At 34.1% G+C, this 19,618-nt stretch overlaps 1 protein-coding gene across 3 annotated transcripts in view; it reads left to right on the top strand.

The window, feature by feature from the left end:
* The window catches only part of LOC143225046 (glycine receptor subunit alphaZ1-like), an 82,858-nt gene extending 64,211 nt beyond the window's left edge, over positions 1-18,647 (top strand). For all 3 annotated transcript variants that reach the window (XM_076453729.1, XM_076453732.1, XM_076453730.1), the window contains exons 5-8: positions 7,858-7,940; positions 8,627-8,761; positions 9,313-9,692; positions 18,048-18,647. In XM_076453729.1, coding sequence (XP_076309844.1) covers positions 7,858-7,940; positions 8,627-8,761; positions 9,313-9,692; positions 18,048-18,230 — 781 coding nt within the window. In that variant the 3' untranslated portion in view covers positions 18,231-18,647. The remainder of the gene's footprint in view (positions 1-7,857; positions 7,941-8,626; positions 8,762-9,312; positions 9,693-18,047) is intronic.
* Positions 18,648-19,618: the final 971 nt, after the last annotated feature.

The raw sequence follows: 19,618 nt of genomic DNA, 5'->3' as shown, positions 1-19,618 counted from the left end.
TTAGGGACGGCTAGCGCAAATAGCCTTCGCGTAGCTTTGCGCGAAATTCAAAAAACAAACAAACGAATAATCTTCGCAGATTTTATCACCCCTGAAAAATCAAACAATAATGGCTAGCCTGTCTGATGATGTAACATCAGAGCTCTCATTAAGACAAATGGAAAGAAATATACATGAACCAATATCTTTTGTTAGCTGTTCTGCTGTGTTTGTTTCCATCTTTAATATTCTATTTTTTACTGTGTTTCCACTTACTGGCAATTCCTTTATACGCTGATTTTTTTTTCCTTTTTTGGAAAACCGTCCAAAAGGAAAGAAGCACGTTCTAGTCATGATTCTTTGATATACTCCCCATCACTGTGTGGTTTTCCATGTTGAGCAATAATTTTAGAAACCTTAAACGTAGCAGCAACTAAGTTGGAACAACCTGAAACAAAGTTCATCAAAACTTATGATCGTATGTTTTAGTTGTTGACTTCTTGAGAAATGTGTTCTTTTTGTTCTTGCTCACACTTATCACAAAGCCATTTATGAATAGTTTCATAATTCCGCTTTACAGAGGAAGTCCTGAACACCATTTTTTCACAACATAAGATACATAATGTTCTATCCCCCTTATCTTTATCTGAGAAATCTAGGAAAGCATAACAGCTTACAGAAGAATTTTCTGTAATTTATATCATAAAAGCTACTCGCTATTTCAATTGGAATAATTATATGAGGTCTGTTAAAAAAATACGCGGACTGACGTCATAAAACAAAATGTACTTTATTTAGAAGTTACAGGTCTGAAACCCCTTCAAAGTACTCTCCTCCCCAACGCACACACGTATCCCAACGGTGTTTCCACTTGTTGAAACAGTCCTGGTACGCTTCTTTTGTAATGTCCTCCAGCTCCTTCGTCGCATTTGCCTTAATCTCGGGAATCGTCTCAAATCTTCTTCCTTTCAAGAGTCTTTTGAGTTTGGGGAACAAGAAAAGATCGCAAGGAGCAAGGTCAGGTGAGTAGGGGGGGTGGGGAAGAACAGTGATCGAGTGTTTGGCCAAAAACTCACGAGTTTTGAGGGCCGAATTTCGCAGCAACGCGGTGCATCTTCAATTTTTCGGTCAAAATCTTGTAACAAGATCTAACTGATATCCCACACTCTTCAGCAAGCTCCCTGACAGTCAGACGTCGAGTTGCCCGCACCAGAGTGTTGATTTTGTCGACGTGTGGATCGTCAGTTGATGTGGAAGGACGTCCACGACGCTCAACATCTTCAATGACTGTCGACCATCCTTAAAACGTTCATGCCACTTGAAACATGCCGTACGCTTCATAGCAACATCACCGTAAGCCGTGTTAAGCATAGCAAAAGTCTTAGTTGCAGATTTCCCAAGTTTAACACAAAATTTCACAGCAAGTCGTTGCTCCTTCAGGTCATTCATTCTGAAATCCGTCAAACGAAAAAATCGCACTTCGCTTAAAACCGCGTAGCTAATACACAAATGAAGATATCTGCAATAGGGAAATGGCGTTGTAATCATCTGATCTGTGCGAAACTAGAGACACCAAGCGGATTCCCCTGGAATCAACTGGAGCCGCGCAATTCAAACAGTCCGCGTATTTTTTGAACAGCCCTCGTACTCCGAAAATAGAATAACTTGTTTTATTTATTCACGTGAGTTTTAAAGATATTTAAATATTTTCCAGATAATAATACTTAACCATGACTAAAAACTGAAATAATGTATTGTAATATTTATATAGATACCATTGGAGCTAACAGGAGTTGTTGAAATAAGAACTGAGAGTTAATCAAATCCCGTGATATTTATTATCTGACTTTGAAGGCTTAGAAAGCTGTTGATGATTAGAAACAAATACCACCATTAGAAACGAGGCTTAATAGTGAATAATGAAAAGTTTCTAGGGATCTGTTCGTGTTTGTCTTAAACTAATCCGATTAGGTTTTCTCATCCAGTAACACTTAACAGAAAATTACGTGTACGTGATCTTAACCTAAAGTTACATCTACTTTCGCGAAATGTCAGTTAGTATAACTAATCACATTTCTTGGCCCCATCACATACAAGAAATACACAGGTCGTCAAAATTTCTCTTCACACGTCTCTTTTAGATTTGGTTTGCTTTGAATTTCGGGCAAAATTACTCGATGTTTGTTTATTTGTTTTCGAATTTCGCACAAAGCTACTTTAGGGCTATCTGCGCTAGCCGTCCCTAATTTAGCAGTGTAAGACTAGAGGGAATGCAGCTAGTCATCACCATCCACCGCCAACTCTTAAGCTACTCTTTTACCAACAAATAGTGGAATTGACCGTCACATTATAACGCACCCACGGCTGAGAGGGCGAGCATGTTTAGCGTGACAAGGATTCGAACCCGCGACTCTCAGATTACGAGTCGAACGCCTTGACCACCCGACTATGCCGGGCCATTTTAGATTTGAAAATGAGATGGCATTTGTGTATTAAGATTTCAGAAGGCATTTGTGTATATACTTTCTGCAAAACATGAAGACGTATGGTTAGTTATCTTGGTTCGCAAACTTTATTTTACTTCTTTCCTATATTCTATAAATGGAGAAGTAAAAAAATCGATTCACGAACACTTAAACATAATCAAACATACAAACTGCCGAGAGTAAAGAAATAAAAAACACACGTCAATATGAATTAAAGAAATATGTTATAACAACATTTACGAATAATAGTCAGTTTACGACAAACTTTGAATTGTCCTAAGCCACCTTGTAATTTTAAGAAAGTGATTGAAGTTAAGGATTCTATTTTAAAGTTATGTAGTTCATTTTGTTCCCAGTAAGTACCGAGATACAGGTCCTAATAACTGAACAGAATTTAGATTATTTTTACAAGTAAGAAAAAAACGAAACTGGGATATGTATGTTATATGTTACATTTATTGCCAAAGATCCGTTTATTTCTAATGATATGCCTTATGTACAGTAAGTTAATTTTTGTTGTGTATTTTGCTGTATGGAATACGAGGGCTGTTCAAAAAATACGCGGACTGTTTGAATTGCGCGGCTCCAGTTGGTTCCAGGGGAATCCGCTTGGTGTCGCTAGTTTCGCACAGATCAGCTGATTACGATGCCATTTTCCTATTGCAGATATCTTCATTTGTGTATTAGCTACGCGGTTTTAAGCGAAGTGCGATTTTTTCGTTTGGCGGATTTCAGAATGAATGACCTGAAGGAGCAACGACTTGCTGTGAAATTTTGTGTTAAACTTGGAAAATCTGCAACTAAGACTTTTGCTATGCTTAACACGGCTTACGGTGATGTTGCTATGAAGCGTACGGCATGTTTCAAGTGGCATGAACGTTTTAAGGATGGTCGACAGTCCATTGTAGATGATGAGCGTCCTGGACGTCCTTCCACTTCAACTGACGACCCACACGTCGACAAAATCAACACCCTGGTGCGGGCAAATCGACGTCTGACTGTCAGGGAGCTTGCTGAAGAGTGTGGGATATCAGTTGGATCTTGTTACGAGATTTTGACCGAAAATTGAAGATGCACCGCGTTGCTGCGAAATTCGGCCCTCAAAACTCGTGAGTTTTTGGCCAAACACTCGATCACTGTTCTTCCCCACCCCCCCTACTCACCTGACCTTGCTCCTTGCGATCTTTTCTTGTTCCCCAAACTCAAAAGACCCTTGAAAGGAAGAAGATTTGAGACGATTCCCGAGATTAAGGCAAATGCGACGAAGGAGCTGGAGGACATTACAAAAGAAGCGTACCAGGACTGTTTCAACAAGTGGAAACACCGTTGGGATACGTGTGTGCGTTGGGGAGGAGAGTACTTTGAAGGGGTCGCAGACCTGTAACTTCTACACAAAGAACATTTTGTTTTATGACGTCAGTCTGCGTATTTTTTGAACAGACCTCGTACATTAATACCAGATATAAACGATCTTATAACACCAAAGTGCTTTTTGCTTTTTAATTAGACAACTAACGTTTCGCTTTACAACCTTGTACTGTCAGTTTCGGTTTGTGTTTTGGTGAAGAAGTCGTGAAGCGAAACGCTGAGTATCTATTTAAATAAAAACAATATTTTGGTGTTATATAAGGTCGTTTATTTCTAGTATTTATATAAATAAATTGTTGTAAACGACTCGAAGGGAACAAAGCATTGGACATTTAAACAACGGATAACTACAAAAAAAAACAAAATACAACATTTCGACACCACTTGTTTATTATAAAATTAAACAGTAACTGCAACAGATACGTTCCATGTACAACACTTTGTAAGCATAAGCAAGTAACAGACACCATACATTACACTCGAATTCCAAAATATTTAAGAAAAAATAATGACATGTTAGAGAATAAAAAAATGGTAACTAAATAGATTTATACCTGCTACATTACCTATTTCATTAATAATTTGAATTCACTTCATTATATGACTTACACATATCTAGGCGTAATCATTACCTGTTTAATTTGCATCATTATATGATAGCATTTAAAACTATTGGCTATCGTTGCACTCAGTATGGATCCCATTTATCTGGTTGTAAAAGACTTAACCAAAGAGTAAAGAGCTTGGTTTTAACACCCCTATAAAATTATCAGCAGTGTAAGTGCCCTACTACCTCATTTCTTTTAGATCTCTCATTGTCCAGCGACTAGTTGTTCGTGTAAACTGCGTTTTGTTTACGATGCTACTATTACATACCTAAAATATATCTTTTCTATTCTAACATATAATTTTCCAGATACTGCTTACAATACATTCTGTACACCACGTTAATCGTAAAAGAAATACGTGTTTTTGTTGAATAGGTTCCATATTCCTTTAACACCTATTTATTACAATAATAATATATTGGTTTTGTATTGAAAACAATAAACAGTTATTAAGTTTACGATTTTTTGATACATATCACATGTTTGTTTTTATCTTAATTCAGGACAATACAAGATGACTTAAGAACAATCAGAAGTTTGTCGAGAACTGACAACTATTTGTAAATGTTGTCACAAGTTACGTTTCTTTAATTCGTCTTGACATATTTTTTCCTTTTTTATTTTCAGTGAGCAATTTGTAAATCTGAGTACATAAACATTTAAGTGTGTAAGTAAACAATATTGTGAATAAGAGATTACCAATACAGTTATAACCTGTGTTCATGATCAACCATTGTTGCTGCAACAGTGAGTTAATTTACTGTAACACACGAGATAACCTATCTAATTATTAGTAGAATGGTTGTCTCCTATGTTTACCAGTAGAAGCCATGTTTCAAAAATCGTGTTCGGTTTTAGCACCAGTTTGAAACGCCACACTATAAATAATTCTCTCATCCGTCGGAAAATATTTGTTCATATATTTACTATAAAACGCAAAGATACTCAATGGGATATTTGTTACCGGTACATGGGGGAAAGAAGTGTCGATACTCCAATTTTAATTTTATAAGGCCTTAACTTTACCGCTGAACCACCGGATAGAGGGAAGAGGGAGCGTCGGACAAACATAATTTTCTAGTTTAATTAAGTCGGCATTGTGTGTAATGCCAAGCATATTTAAATAATTCATCCAGACAATAACGAGTTTTAGGCAAGAAATGGAAAATGTATACAGTGGTACTGAAAATTAATTTCCGGTAAAAATTGCACTTATACCAGAAATTATTTTATTAAGTAAACTTGTGCTCAAAGAGCTCAAAAGCCTGCGATTTAATCAATGAAAGTATATAATTTGGCTGAACGTTCACGCATATTGTTGTATAAAAATTTGATATACAAGATACCAGTTTTTTTTTTTTGCTTTTTTGACATTAATTAATCTTGTTTGAAATAAATATCAAACTCATCCTATTACATACACTGTTTGAGCACTTCAAGGACAAAAACTGGAAGTAGTCGTCTTTCCCCATTCATTATTATGGCGTAGTAATTATAGGTTTTTAATTTTAGTTTCCTTGTAATGTATTAAATGCACCTTCCCTTCTCGAATAATTAATATTAATGACTCCATTTCATTCGTGTATGTTCGTAATTAATAATATTATCATACAAGACTTCCTAACAATGTCTGATCATCGCTGTATTGTTTTGATAACTAGTTTTATAATATTTCATTGTCTAAATTGTTGCTCACGTGATATCTGTTGTGAGTTGAATGCTCTTTTCCTAACATTCTTAGTTCTTATCAGTACTTCATCGGGCTTAGGTCGATTTTGATTCAAAGCGTTAATCATTTAATCTCAGAATGTTTGACTATTTTAACTGCAGTAGGACGTTAAAAACTTCCATATAGTGTTTTCCGAGGGGATCGAGCCTCGAATTCTGGCGTTATAAACACCCGAAGCTTATTGTTGAGTTGCCATGGAACATCTTTAATTTACTTATTTCATTTATGCATTAGTTATTAATTGTCTGAAAATAGGAAGCGTTGCGTGTATGATGCAGACAAATAAAATCAGGACACAAACATCAGTGTGGGAAAGATTTAAGTTAACCTTGTTGCAAGAGGTATAACAGGAATAGAACGTGTCTAATGGATGGAATACAAAGTCTATCAAACCAAATTCTCTACTTGAAAGTTTCAAGTGCGGAATTAATATGAGGTTAGAATTAAGAACAAATATGGTTACTTCATCCCACATAACCTAGGCCTATTTTCCTATCTCTGCAACCAAGTAGGCGAACGTAATTTCTCTTATAATTGATGAAGGAAACTGATAATGAAATACGATATTATGGCAGGCTATTGTTATTCCAGATAGTGGTCTAAATTCGCAGATATCTCTGTTACCAAGTTACGTTATACGATTTCATTGTGAAGCTTGAATGTTGTGTGACTTAAGTTTCTCAATGCTCGTTTTACCTTGTTCATTAGAAGTGTAAAGACGCTGTTATATTATGTTTTATTAATGCACTGAACCACTTATTCACGTTTTGTTAAGCTTTTAGCTGAAATTACTCATTTTACGTGAATCTTGTATGTGTATCCTTTGTGTTACCAGACTTATTTCCAATACTACACACATACATAAATTCATAAACTAAAATGTTAAAATGATTAAGAGAAGATTTGGTGAGAACTGAGGTTCATCTCAAAGGTTTTAATGGACTTCATTCAAATGTTCTGAAGCTCGTCTGAAGACGCACTTTTGAGCTGCTTAGCATCAGTTCTCAGCAGATGAAAATCTGTGCTAGCACAGATCAGAACGTGGTCCTCAACCAAGCTCAAAAAAGGAGGAACAACAGTAAAATGCTAGAACTTTTTGAAAAGTGTCCAGGGATATTAAAACTGTGATTTTTATTATAAGTGTTGGTTTTGTGGCCAAATTACATTTCATGTTCATATAAAATATATTATACCTTTGGTGTGTACAAGTCAATTATTACAAAGTGCCTATTTTTTGGCAATTACTTCTATAACGAGCAGGTGTTCTTAAAGAATTGATCGTTTCTTCTTTTATTGAAGCTTAAGGAAGGAAAAAGTACTTACGTCTCTCTCGCTGTGTATATATGTATATATATATAAACACACACACACACGTTTGTGTTTTATTTTCTATATAAAAAATTAGATCGATGAAATCTAGTGTCCATAAATGTTAATAAAATATTAAGAGAAAAATAATTTCACGCAATTAGTCCTGTAAAATAAGGACTTGTTATATATCACAAAATACATTTAGTTTAACTGTTTTCTCTCATCCAGGTATTATTAGTTTGAAGCAGATGCTATCACTTCTATTTTATTTCTGCAAGATAATGATTTATTGTGTTCGTTGAACACTGCTTTCGTTATCTGATAAATCTAGACATGGCCCAGTTTACATATTTATATTTATTTATTTTTGTGGTAGACTGAAATTAACTTTTTCCTGTATGATGGAGATGGAAAGTTATCCATTAGACGCCCAGTCCTGCGACATCGAGCTGGCGTCATGTGAGTTCACTAACTAATAATTTTTCATTGCACATAAAAGTAGGGCTACTAGTCTTTATTGAAAATGCATTATGTGTGGATGATATGAAAAACTGCTTCACCAAATATCATATATGGTGCATTTTGAGAGTTTTTTAATGAAAAAACCCCATACAAAGATGGATGGGTAGATATTATTAAAAAGATCAAAGGGCAGAAAGGTGATATGTGCTAAAAAGAGGGTTTAAAATTAATATTGACAAAATGATATCTTTTTTGATAATGAAACAAATTAAATTCATATTAAAGAAAAATAATAGTAGTATGGATAAACAAAAGTTCAAGAAATTTCAAGACAATGAGTTAAAGAAAATAATAAACTTAGAGGCTGATCTATACCATATCATTATCAAAATGTCTTTGTTAGAAGACAGTACTGTATCAGTTTTAAGACTGTAACTTGACTGTCCTTTGGCTAAGTTACTCTTGTTTCTTTACATCTATAACACCAAGAAGTTAATAATGAATTGACGTTTAATATATAAATAAGTTCTGTATATTGATTGCGTTATCTGTTTGTAATAACACATACCAGCAAGTTTATACGATTTTGAGTCAATTAAACCGTGTTAATATTAAACTTAAACGCATATCATCTTTGAAATGGCATTTCGTAATTTCTAAACTGGTTTTGTTTTCTCTACAAGTCTCCAAAACAGTTCGAGAGGTGAAACTTCAATGGCTGAACAAAGATTCAGTGCTCATGAACAAAGATCTGAAGCTTGCACAGTTTGAGCTCAAGCAGGTGAGCTTGACCGAGTGCAAGGAATCGTTTCAGATCGGTAAGTTTTATTTAATTTCTAGTTAATACGTTAGATTATAACTACTACTCCTTTAGAATATTGTTATTTGATTTTTAATATATTTTTGAGATACGTAGCTTTCATTTTGTTTTCCTTTATGGTTACTTTGGACTGTTAATATAACTTTATTTTGCAGTTGAATACCCAGTTTCAACTAAATATCGTTTTTCGTTTTTATATTGAAAATCCCTTATTCGAAGTACAAACATATGCATTACTCTCAGCTCCACACAGACATCTTGAATTAGACCGTATTTTACACACACATACGCTGTGTTTCTTTCTTTAATTTACATTCTGAAATGAGGACAAATTCTTTTGTTTATAATAGATATGTGGCTCTTGTATTTTATACTTTCCTAAATCTTTTTATGTTCACTAGGGACGAATCTTTATTGTTAATAAGAATATCATGAAATCAGTTATGTGAGTTAATCGGATTTGGCAGTTTGATGTTATTGGTTATATGGTGTTCTGTGTTAATGCATGAAGTGTTAGTTCTAAAGTTATACAGATTCTTTCATCCACAGGGAAGTACAGTTGTCTTCGAGCTAAACTCGACCTCAAACGATCCATTGGTCACTATCTTGTCCAGTACTATCTTCCATCCACTCTCATCGTCTTCATCTCCTGGGTTTCCTTTTGGCTCGATGTTGACGCCATTCCTGCCCGAATAACATTAGGCGTCACCACTTTGCTGACCATTTCGTCCGAGAGTAGTGACCAGCAGTCTAACCTTGCACCAGTCTCATATGTCAAAGCTTTAGATGTTTGGATGGGCACGTGCACTTTCTTCGTCTTTGCAGCTTTAATAGAGTTCACCTTTGTAAGCTATTTGGCTAGGAAGCGACAAAACATCCAGGAGGTTAAGACAGAAGATGGAGAGATAAAAACTACGCTAGTTGTTCCAGTAAGCTGTAATTTACTGCACTGACAAACATACACATTCTATATGTTTATATTTTAGTGGTTTTCACTCGTGTGAACTGGTGAATATGATGGATCGCACATATAACTATTTCTGTTACTCATGGAGTTTCATACCATGAAAAAACCTATAGGAGTAACATTACTCTGAATGATGGTTTTTATTTTTGTTTTTCTGATTGCTTTAATTTAGAGGTAATACAAGAGCAACAACAATGAAGTAGTTTGCTATTATAGCAGACCTAATTTCTACACTAATACCAGACTAATAATAGTGGAATAGAGTAGTTTACTATTCTAATAAGCTTGATCCCTACACTAATACAAGAGTAATAATAATGGAATTGAGTGGTTTACTATTCTAACAGACTTGATTCCCAGTAATATCAGAGTAATAATAATGGAATTGAGTGGTTTACTATTCTAACAGGCTTGATTCCCAGTAATATCAGAGTAATAATAATGGAATAGAGTAATCTGTTATTCTAACAGGTTTGATTTCTACACTAATGTCAGAGTACTAATAATGGAATGGAGTAATTTACTCTTCTAACAGGTTGATCCATACACTAATGCTAATAACAGTGAAATAGAGTAGCTTACTATTCTAACAGGTTTGATTCCTACACTGATATCAGAGTAATAATAGTAGAACAGAGTGGTTTACTATTCTAACAAACTTGATTCTTACACTAATATCAGAATAATAACAGTGGAATAGAGTAGTTTACTATTTAAATAGCTTTAGTTTCCTACACTAATGCCAGAGTAAAAACAGTGAAATAGAGTAGTTTACTATATTAACAGCCTTCATTCCTACATTAATACCAGAGTAAAAACAGTGGAATAGAGTAGTTTGCTATTATAAAAAAGCTTCATTACTACACTAATATCAGAGTAATAATAGCAGAACAGAGTCGTTTACTATTCTAACAGACTTGATTCTTACACTAATACCAGAGTAATAACAGTAGAATAAAGTAGTTTGCTATATTAACAGCCTTGATTCCTACACTAATACTAGAGTAATAACAGTGGAATAGAGCGGTTTGCTATATTAACAGCCTTGATTCCTACACTAATACCAGAGTAATAATAGTGGAATAGAACGGTTTGCTATATTAACAGTCTTGATTCCTACACTAATACCAGAGTAATAATATTGGAATAGAACGGTTTGCTATATTAACAGCCTTGATTTGTACATTAATACCAGAGTAATATTAGTGGAATAGAACGGTTTGTTATATCAACAGCCTTGATTTGTACATTAATACCAGAGTAATATTGGTGGAATAGAACGGTTTGCTATATTAACAGCCTTGATTCCTACATTAATACCACAGTAATAATATTGGAATAGAACGGTTTACTATATTAATAGCCTTGATTTGTACATTAATACCACAGTAATAATAGTGGAATAGAACGGTTTGCTATATTAACAGCCTTGATTCCTACATTATACTACAGTAATATTAGTGGAATAGAACGGTTTGCTATATTAACAGCCTTGATTCCTACATTAATACCAGAGTAATAATATTGGAATATAATGGTTTGCTATATTAGCAGCCTTGATTCCTACACTAATACCAGGGTAATAACAGTGGAATAGAACGGTTTGCTATATTAACAGCCTTGATTCCTACACTAATACCAGAGTAGTAATAGTGGAATAGAACGGTTTGCTATATTAGCAGCCTTGATTCCTACACTAATACTAGGGTAATAACAGTGGAATAGAACGGTTTGCTATATTAGCAGCCTTGATTCCTACATTAATACCAGAGTAATAATATTGGAATATAACGGTTTGTTATATCAACAGCCTTGATTTGTACATTAATACCAGAGTTATATTGGTGGAATAGAACGGTTTGCTATATTAACAGCCTTGATTCCTACATTAATACCACAGTAATAATATTGCAATATAACGGTTTGTTATATCAACAGCCTTGATTTGTACATTAATACCAGAGTTATATTGGTGGAATAGAACGGTTTGCTATATTAACAGCCTTGATTCCTACATTAATACCACAGTAATAATATTGGAATAGAACGGTTTACTATATTAATAGCCTTGATTTGTACATTAATACCAGAGTAATATTGGTGGAATAGAACGGTTTGCTATATTAACAGCTTTGATTCCTACACTAATACCAGAGTAGTAATAGTGGAATAGAACGGTTTGCTATATTAACAGTCTTGATTCCTACACTAATACTAGGGTAATAACAGTGGAATAGAACGGTTTGCTATATTAGCAGCCTTGATTCCTACATTAATACCAGAGTAATAATATTGGAATATAACGGTTTGCTATATCAACAGCCTTGATTTGTACATTAATACCAGAGTTATATTAGTGGAATAGAGCGGTTTGCTATATTAACAGCCTTGATTCCTACATTAATACCACAGTAATATTAGTGGAATAGAACGGTTTGCTATATTAGCAGCCTTGATTCCTACACTAATACTAGGGTAATAACAGTGGAATAGAACGGTTTGCTATATTAGCAGCCTTGATTTCTACATTAATACCACAGTAATAATAGTGGAATAGAACGGTTTGCTATATTAACAGCCTTGATTCCTACATTAATACCACAGTAATAATAGTGGAATAGAACGGTTTGCTATATTAACAGCCTTGATTCCTACATTAATAAGCAGCGTAAGTTATCTTCTTCTCTTCACTGTGGATTACAGTGGTGCTCTATATTATTTTTCTTGATTTATGTGTTTTATAGCTGTGACCAGATTTAATTATAGCCTCAAACTATCTTGTTACCAATTTATATCCATCTTTGTTACTTGGATTAGCTCTCACTCTAGCGAGTTGATTTTCGGAAGTTGGCATCTCTTGTTTGGTATAATCTGAAAAGCTTGTCATAAATCAGTGTGTAAGTTTAAAAAAAAAAGTCAGAATACTTTAAAAATATAAGCATAAAACAGTCGTGCTTCTTTGTCAGGTGTAAAATTTCCTTTATAAATCACAGATCCCCAATGTACTTTTGAAGATTCTCCAATATCTTCAGTACCTCTACAGTTGACCCAAAGAAGATCCGTATCCGAGAAACAAAACAAAATATTATAATGCCCGCCCGTAGTATCTGAAAACGTGTGGTAAGTCTGATACCACTAATCTGTGAGTGAGGTATAAGTACAGGTTTGGTTAAAGCATGGCGTCCACGAAATCCCAGGTGAAGGGGCAGAAATATAAATTTCAATGTAATATTCGGGTTCAGCGATTCTATTAATTAAATACAGACGTCCATTGTACCTGGATGATCCTCTGAGGGCATTTTAGTTCCCTTGGTGCGGGGCTAATCCACTTAAATTAGAAAACCCTCTGGTCTTCCAGAAGCCGGTTGCCAATTTTAGTCTCATTAGCGTCAAAACTGTTGGAAGAGTTTGCTGGACATATGCATGTATAAAGATGTAAGCTGAATTAATACAGGTTGTTGTGATGCATGTGTTAATACTTGTCATTAAAATAAAAATTAAAATAACAGCTTTGCATACAATGTTATTATTTTGTTATTCTTATCTAATAATTAGATGAAACAAATGCACTTCAAATACATTGCAATACACAGATGATCAAACGATCAAACGTAACTGTTGAATTCTGGGAGTTATTTGTGTTTTATTTTTTGTAAAATATCTCATAGAGATGTTATGCTTATTGGAAAATTTTCTGCAAGCACCTACTACTGTGATATTGACTGGCCATGATGCTTTGTTAAATTTTTTAACAACTGGGTTGTATCTCCAAATGTTAACTCAATACGTGACCTCTGCGTTGACCTATCTTTCAGTGAGATGACGCACACATAAATATTCCTAATTTGTTGTCTGATTTCTTACAATTATCAGAATCGTATTGGTTATATCCCACCTCATCTAATATTCTACATCCTAGAGAAGTAGTTCTCAATCTAGTTGTGTTCATGGACCGACTATTTTTTCCTTTATTATTTCATGGACCACAGTTGGATCTATAAACTATCTGCTGCTTCCTTTCGGTACCTCTGCAATCATTTGACGAACCATCTAGTGACTGAGACCTGCTGCATTGGAGCGATGTTCTTTATAAATCTTTCCAAGCTGCTGTTGTCATAAGGATGGAACTATTTTCTGTCTTTTGGGGATTCATACATTTATGACTAGTATACTATCAAACATGTGACGCTTCTAATTCCAATAGCAATGTGAAATGTATTCATTACGCCCTACTTCAATTTCTATGACTATGAACGATGTACCATTTGTATTTTGTTACCGATTATTTCGGCCTTATATAATGTACGCTACCTTAATCCAATGATTCGCAACCTTCTCACCACCAGGGATTATTTTTATTAATGTTTTCTTTTTTTACACAAATCCCATATTATCTAATAATTAACTCGTTTTTCAATTTTCACTATCAAATAAAAGACGTATTTAACTAAGTATTCAACTAAATAAAGCAGTATTAAAGAACTTACTTGTTTAATGAGGTGATATTGTGGATCCACAAGAGTCCAGGGGCCCCACGTTTAGAACCACTGTCTTAATTCCTCTAGGTTCCTATAGCCTAGAATAGCACATTACACAAGAACCTTTCAGTTTCTATATCTTTCGATACTGTGCTATTTATGATTTCATGGTTATGATGACGGTTATGAAAATATCTCTATTTTGCTGATTTGTTACCGTGACGCAGCCTTTTCATATCAACTTCAGCTTCATTGTCTGAAATAGTGAATTACGTCTATCACTTTGATTCATCCCTTGAACTGTATACCGAATAATATATTACATCAATCCCTTGGTGATTTCACTGGTTCGAATCCCCGTCACACCAAACATGCTTGCCATTTCAACCGTGGGTGCGTTATAATGTTACGACCAATCCCACTACTCATTGGTAAAAAGAGTAGCCCAAGAGTTGGCGATGGGTGGCGATGACTAGCTGCATTCCCTATAGTATTAAAATGCTAAATTACGGACGGCTAGCGCAGATAGTCCTTTTGCAGCTTTGCGCGAAATTGAAAAACAAACAAATAAACACTTGGTGTTTGTGGCCTACAGTACAGTATTATTTATAATACGCTCCATTTCTTTGTCTTGAATAGAGTATTGTGTTCATTACTTATTGTTTATGGCCCATAAGAGTGGATACTATTTAACCACATTTAGTTTTTGTGTCTTGAATGGTGTGATATTTTGAATAAGCAGTGTTTATGGCCTAGAATAGTGTATACTATTTGAAACACCAATTAATATTTATGGCTGGAAACAGAATACTGTTTATACCACTCTCAGTTTTATTTGCTAGATTATCGGGTTATATCCACCCTTTAAAAAATATAGCCTAGAATAATATTTTATTTACGATTTTCTGGTTTGAAAGCAGTGAAATAGTATATTATATTGAGTTCCTTGATTTCTTTGGTATAGAATGCCGCATTATGAACGTGATTTTCGGTTCCTCTGGCCCAGAGTGGTGTGTCATATAGCAAGCACCACTTGGGATCTGTGGTCTAGAGTAATATATTAAGCCTTATACTTAATTTGTATAGCATAGAATGCTACACAAATTACACCTCTCGATTTATACAGTTTTACGTTTGTTTCTGTGTATTTGGGTATTTTAATATTTACACTATCCAGGTTTCTTTACCTTTGTAATGCCATAAATAACATAGAGGCACGATACTTAGTTCTTTTTTTGTTATTATAAACCTTTAATATGAGCTGAAGTTGGCAACAAAGTGTGAAATAATAGGACTCTAGGAATACCAGGAGGCTGATATTTTAAACTTTGCTCACACGAGTTTATATAGAATGAATTGAAAAGGATTCTGTAACCAAGAGTAAATAATTTGATATATAACTTCAGGATAATATTTTACATTTTTAAGACGATTATAAAAACTACTTGAATATCTAATTAGAGAGGTAATAGAATATGACTGACAAAAATAGTAACATCTTAAGAGTTTCTAAATTAATTTAACTCGACAAAATGGCCCATAAAAGATCCTTCGCTATAAAAATAATTTAGTTTATAAAACTAGTAGATTATACTGCTATGTGTTCTTTTTCTTTAGGTGGACGTCATATGTCTTTTGAAACAACCATTATTAAAAGTCTTGGCTAGAAAATTGCAGCTGGAACTTTTTAAGACAGCGTTTAATGTTAAAAGCTCACATTCGATTTCGACAAGGCTAATGGAAGAATACATTCTTCTAGATCTGCAGTTTTTAAAGGCACGTCAAAATCTATTATTATTTCGTGATAATAATAGCTCTTGACGTGCCTTTGAAAACTGCAAATTATTATTATCACGAAAGGTGAATCGTTTAACTGTGACACCATTAAATGTTAAATTCTACGTCTTCAGACTTACACTTTTCTTGTTTGTTTACGATTTTCAATAAACTGGGTAGAAATATATCTTAAAGAACTATTGAAATAAAGAAAAGCAACAGAAGGTAAATGCGTTAAATGAAATGATAACTAAAGAACGGTGACGTCATTAATAATTTTGGCGCCAGTCGGATTTGTGGTCAAGCGTTTGTTAAAGGTGAATCAAGGAAGGAAATTTTCTTTGTTTCGTTACGTGAGAGAAAAACGACGTTGCGCTATTTGTTGTGTCTACCACGGGGAATCGAATACCGGATTTTAACGTTATAAATTCGCAAACTTGCCGCTGATTCACTGAAAATTGAAGCTAAAACGTTAGAAAATATGAAGTTCAAATGCCAACATTTCATTTTCTATAAAATTTAATATCTCTTACAGTCTCGTGTTTCCATTCCAGAAAAAAAACTTGGTTTGGTTTACTTTGAATTTCGCGCAAAGCTACACGAGAGCTGTCTGCGCTGGCCGTCGCTAATTTAGCAGTGTAAGACTAGAAGAAAAATAGCTAGTTATCACCACCCACCGCCAAATCTTGGGCTACTCTTTTACCAACAAGTAGTGGGATTGACCGTAACATATAACGCCCCTATGGCTGAAAGGGCGAACATGTTTGGTGTGAGGAGGATTCGAACCCGCGACCCTCAAATTACAGAACAAAATTTCTATAAACAGAAGTTCAATGTGTTAAACGGAATGACAGTTGAAGAGAGGGATTCGTAAGTTTGATTTTTAGTGACTGGGAAATCAAGTGTATTTTAAAGGAAAGTAAACAGCAAAACAGTAAAACAGAAACGAAATATAAGAAGAATTTTGAGGTTAAAGATGAATATTTTGTTTACTGGAAAAGTTAATATTCTGTTTATCATTTACAACATAGGCATAAACCGTAAAAAAATTGATAATTTATATTTGTTTTTAAATTTCCCGCAAAGCTACACGAGGGCTATCAACGTTAACCTTTCTTAATTCAATAGCATAAGGCTAGAAGGAAAGCAGTTAGTTATCACCATGGGTGAAAGCGAGAACATGTTTGGTATAACGGAGATTCGCACCTGCGGCCCTCAGACTACGAGTCGAGCTCCCTAACTACCTGGCCTTGATTGGCCTCACAGGCTATGTTTCTGTTTTTATTTTCCACAGGACTCTTTGATATATTATTATTTTATTTCTATCAGAGTTGCTGTTCAGCCTGGTCGTGTACCGTTATAGATAGATCTGGTATGACCTGGTGGTTAAGGCATTCGACTTGCAACCTAAAGGTCGTGGATTCGAATCTCCGTCACATAACGTGTTGTGGAGGTATTATAATGTGACGATCAGTTGCACTATTCGTTGGTAAAAGAGTAGCCGAAAAAATTGGCTGTGGGTGGTTTTGGCTCTTGTATTCCCTCTAATCTATTACTGCTACATTAGGGACGGCGAGCGCAGGTTGTAGCTGTTACGTAGCTCTTTGAACGAAATTCAAATTTTACCATTATATGGTAGGAAGATAAATCAAGTTGTTACTTCTGGTTATTCTTCTATCGAGTATTTTCAAGAGTATGTTATTTAATGTGTAAAATCATAAACGTATATTTTGTGTATATAATTTTACTTTGTTCATGTTTCACTAAAATACATGTCGAGTTTGATGATTTGTTTATTTGGTCTTCTATATTACAGTGTAGTTTAAACTTTAAATAACGAATATTGCTACTCTTGTATTTATTGTGTTACATTATTAATAGTTCAGCACATGTTCATGAATATGCAACCAAAGTGATTACAAGTATTAAAAAGTGTTAAAAAGTTCATTTTATAATTTTTAGCACTAATAATTGGGATATAACGTAAATATTGCACTTGTTATTTTGAGCACGTACCCGGTACCTTAAATTTCAACTCTTCTTATTTTGTTTCAAAATTTTAGATATCAAGTTTACACGAAACTCTTACGAACCTACCAACTGTGGCAAATGTGAAAGAGGTTTCCACATTGATGTTGTTACCCGCCAGGGGCTGCGCCAAACGAATTGATAAGACAAGCAGAATTGTTTTCCCTCTTGGATTTCTGGTTTTCAACGCCCTCTATTGGCCATATTACTTGTATTAATTTGAATGTAAAAGTAAATTGGCAAACAGAGGTTTGTAAAGCTTAACGAAACGCTTTTTGCTTTTTTTTAAGGGGGACATATTACATGTGTCTGCAGGACATTGATCTGAAGAATACCTCCTAAATAAACCACTGCTTAACAAATCCTTGTTTGTCATTTTATTATTGAACGCTCTATGTTTTTCGCGATTATATACTGCTATATTATGAAGTTTTTAATTAATTAATTATTGTACTGTCTAAAGTAAGTTATATAGAAACTTGTTACAGACGTTGATGACATTGTGTGTTCGTGACCATTATTTACTGATGTTTCAAATTATTTATGTGAACTTAAAGTTAGTTTTTATGATATCTATCACATTTCATGACATGTCTTTTAACACTCCTACGAAAAGACGTTTCTAGTCCTGATTTCTCCAAATTATGTTCCCCGGCTGTGGTTTCAGCTAGATAGTAGATAGGGACAGTGGAATCTCGTTAATCCATTCATTAATGGATTTAAATGGCAATTTTATTTAAATACAAAATTATTAGCCTAATATTAATAACCTTTCAAGTTGCTCTGGGGCCTATTAGGCCCCACTTTTCGTAGGAGTGTTAAAGAACTTTGGCTCCACTTTCAGCTTATTATTATACATTTTATCAGTCATCTCAAACATGAAATTATGTTGTCCGAAATGATCGAATTTGATGCAGACATAAAATAGAGATAAAGCGTGAAAATGAGAAAAGAAAAAAACTTTGAAAAGTTTTACGTGATAGAAAACACGGTAAAAAACATACCAGAGAGAAATTTGTTTTTTTAAACGCCTCTGATTTCATCAAGTTATTTATGTGCAATGTGCAAACAAGTATGGTAAAAATATTTATATTAATAAAAATAACTTTTAATTGTATTCGATCATCATAGAAATATCTGTAAAACATTACAATATATTTTACACCAATGTTAAAGAAGAAACATTTTATTTAGTCCTTAATTAATGTTTGAATGAGTCAATGGTGTTGCTGCTTATCCAACAAATCATATACAATATATTTGTTCTCAAAATCATTATATAACAATGAAATTACTATATTTTTGCATAAACGAAGTCACTGCTGTAACGAATGGAATAACTCATGCTGGAATGTCAACTTTTGACTAATGTTTTTAATTACATAATTACCTAACAATTAATTGTATCTAAATCATTTGTCAATTCCAAGTCGTGAGTTAAAAAAACAAAACTTCTTCAACTACAGTCACTGGTTATTATTTATTTTGTAAATACAAAACTTGTAGATAGTACAAAACTGCCTGAAACTATTTCAATATAATATCGTAAAGATCGTACATTCTTTGCATGATTTAGTAGACAGTATGTTTTGAGGATGTGGATCTT

The sequence above is a fragment of the Tachypleus tridentatus genome, chromosome 9 (assembly GCF_004210375.1).
Source record: "Tachypleus tridentatus isolate NWPU-2018 chromosome 9, ASM421037v1, whole genome shotgun sequence".
Lineage (NCBI taxonomy): Eukaryota > Metazoa > Arthropoda > Merostomata > Xiphosura > Limulidae > Tachypleus > Tachypleus tridentatus.
The sequence above is the reverse complement of the archived record's forward strand: the minus strand, read 5'-3'. Positions and strand labels throughout refer to the sequence as shown.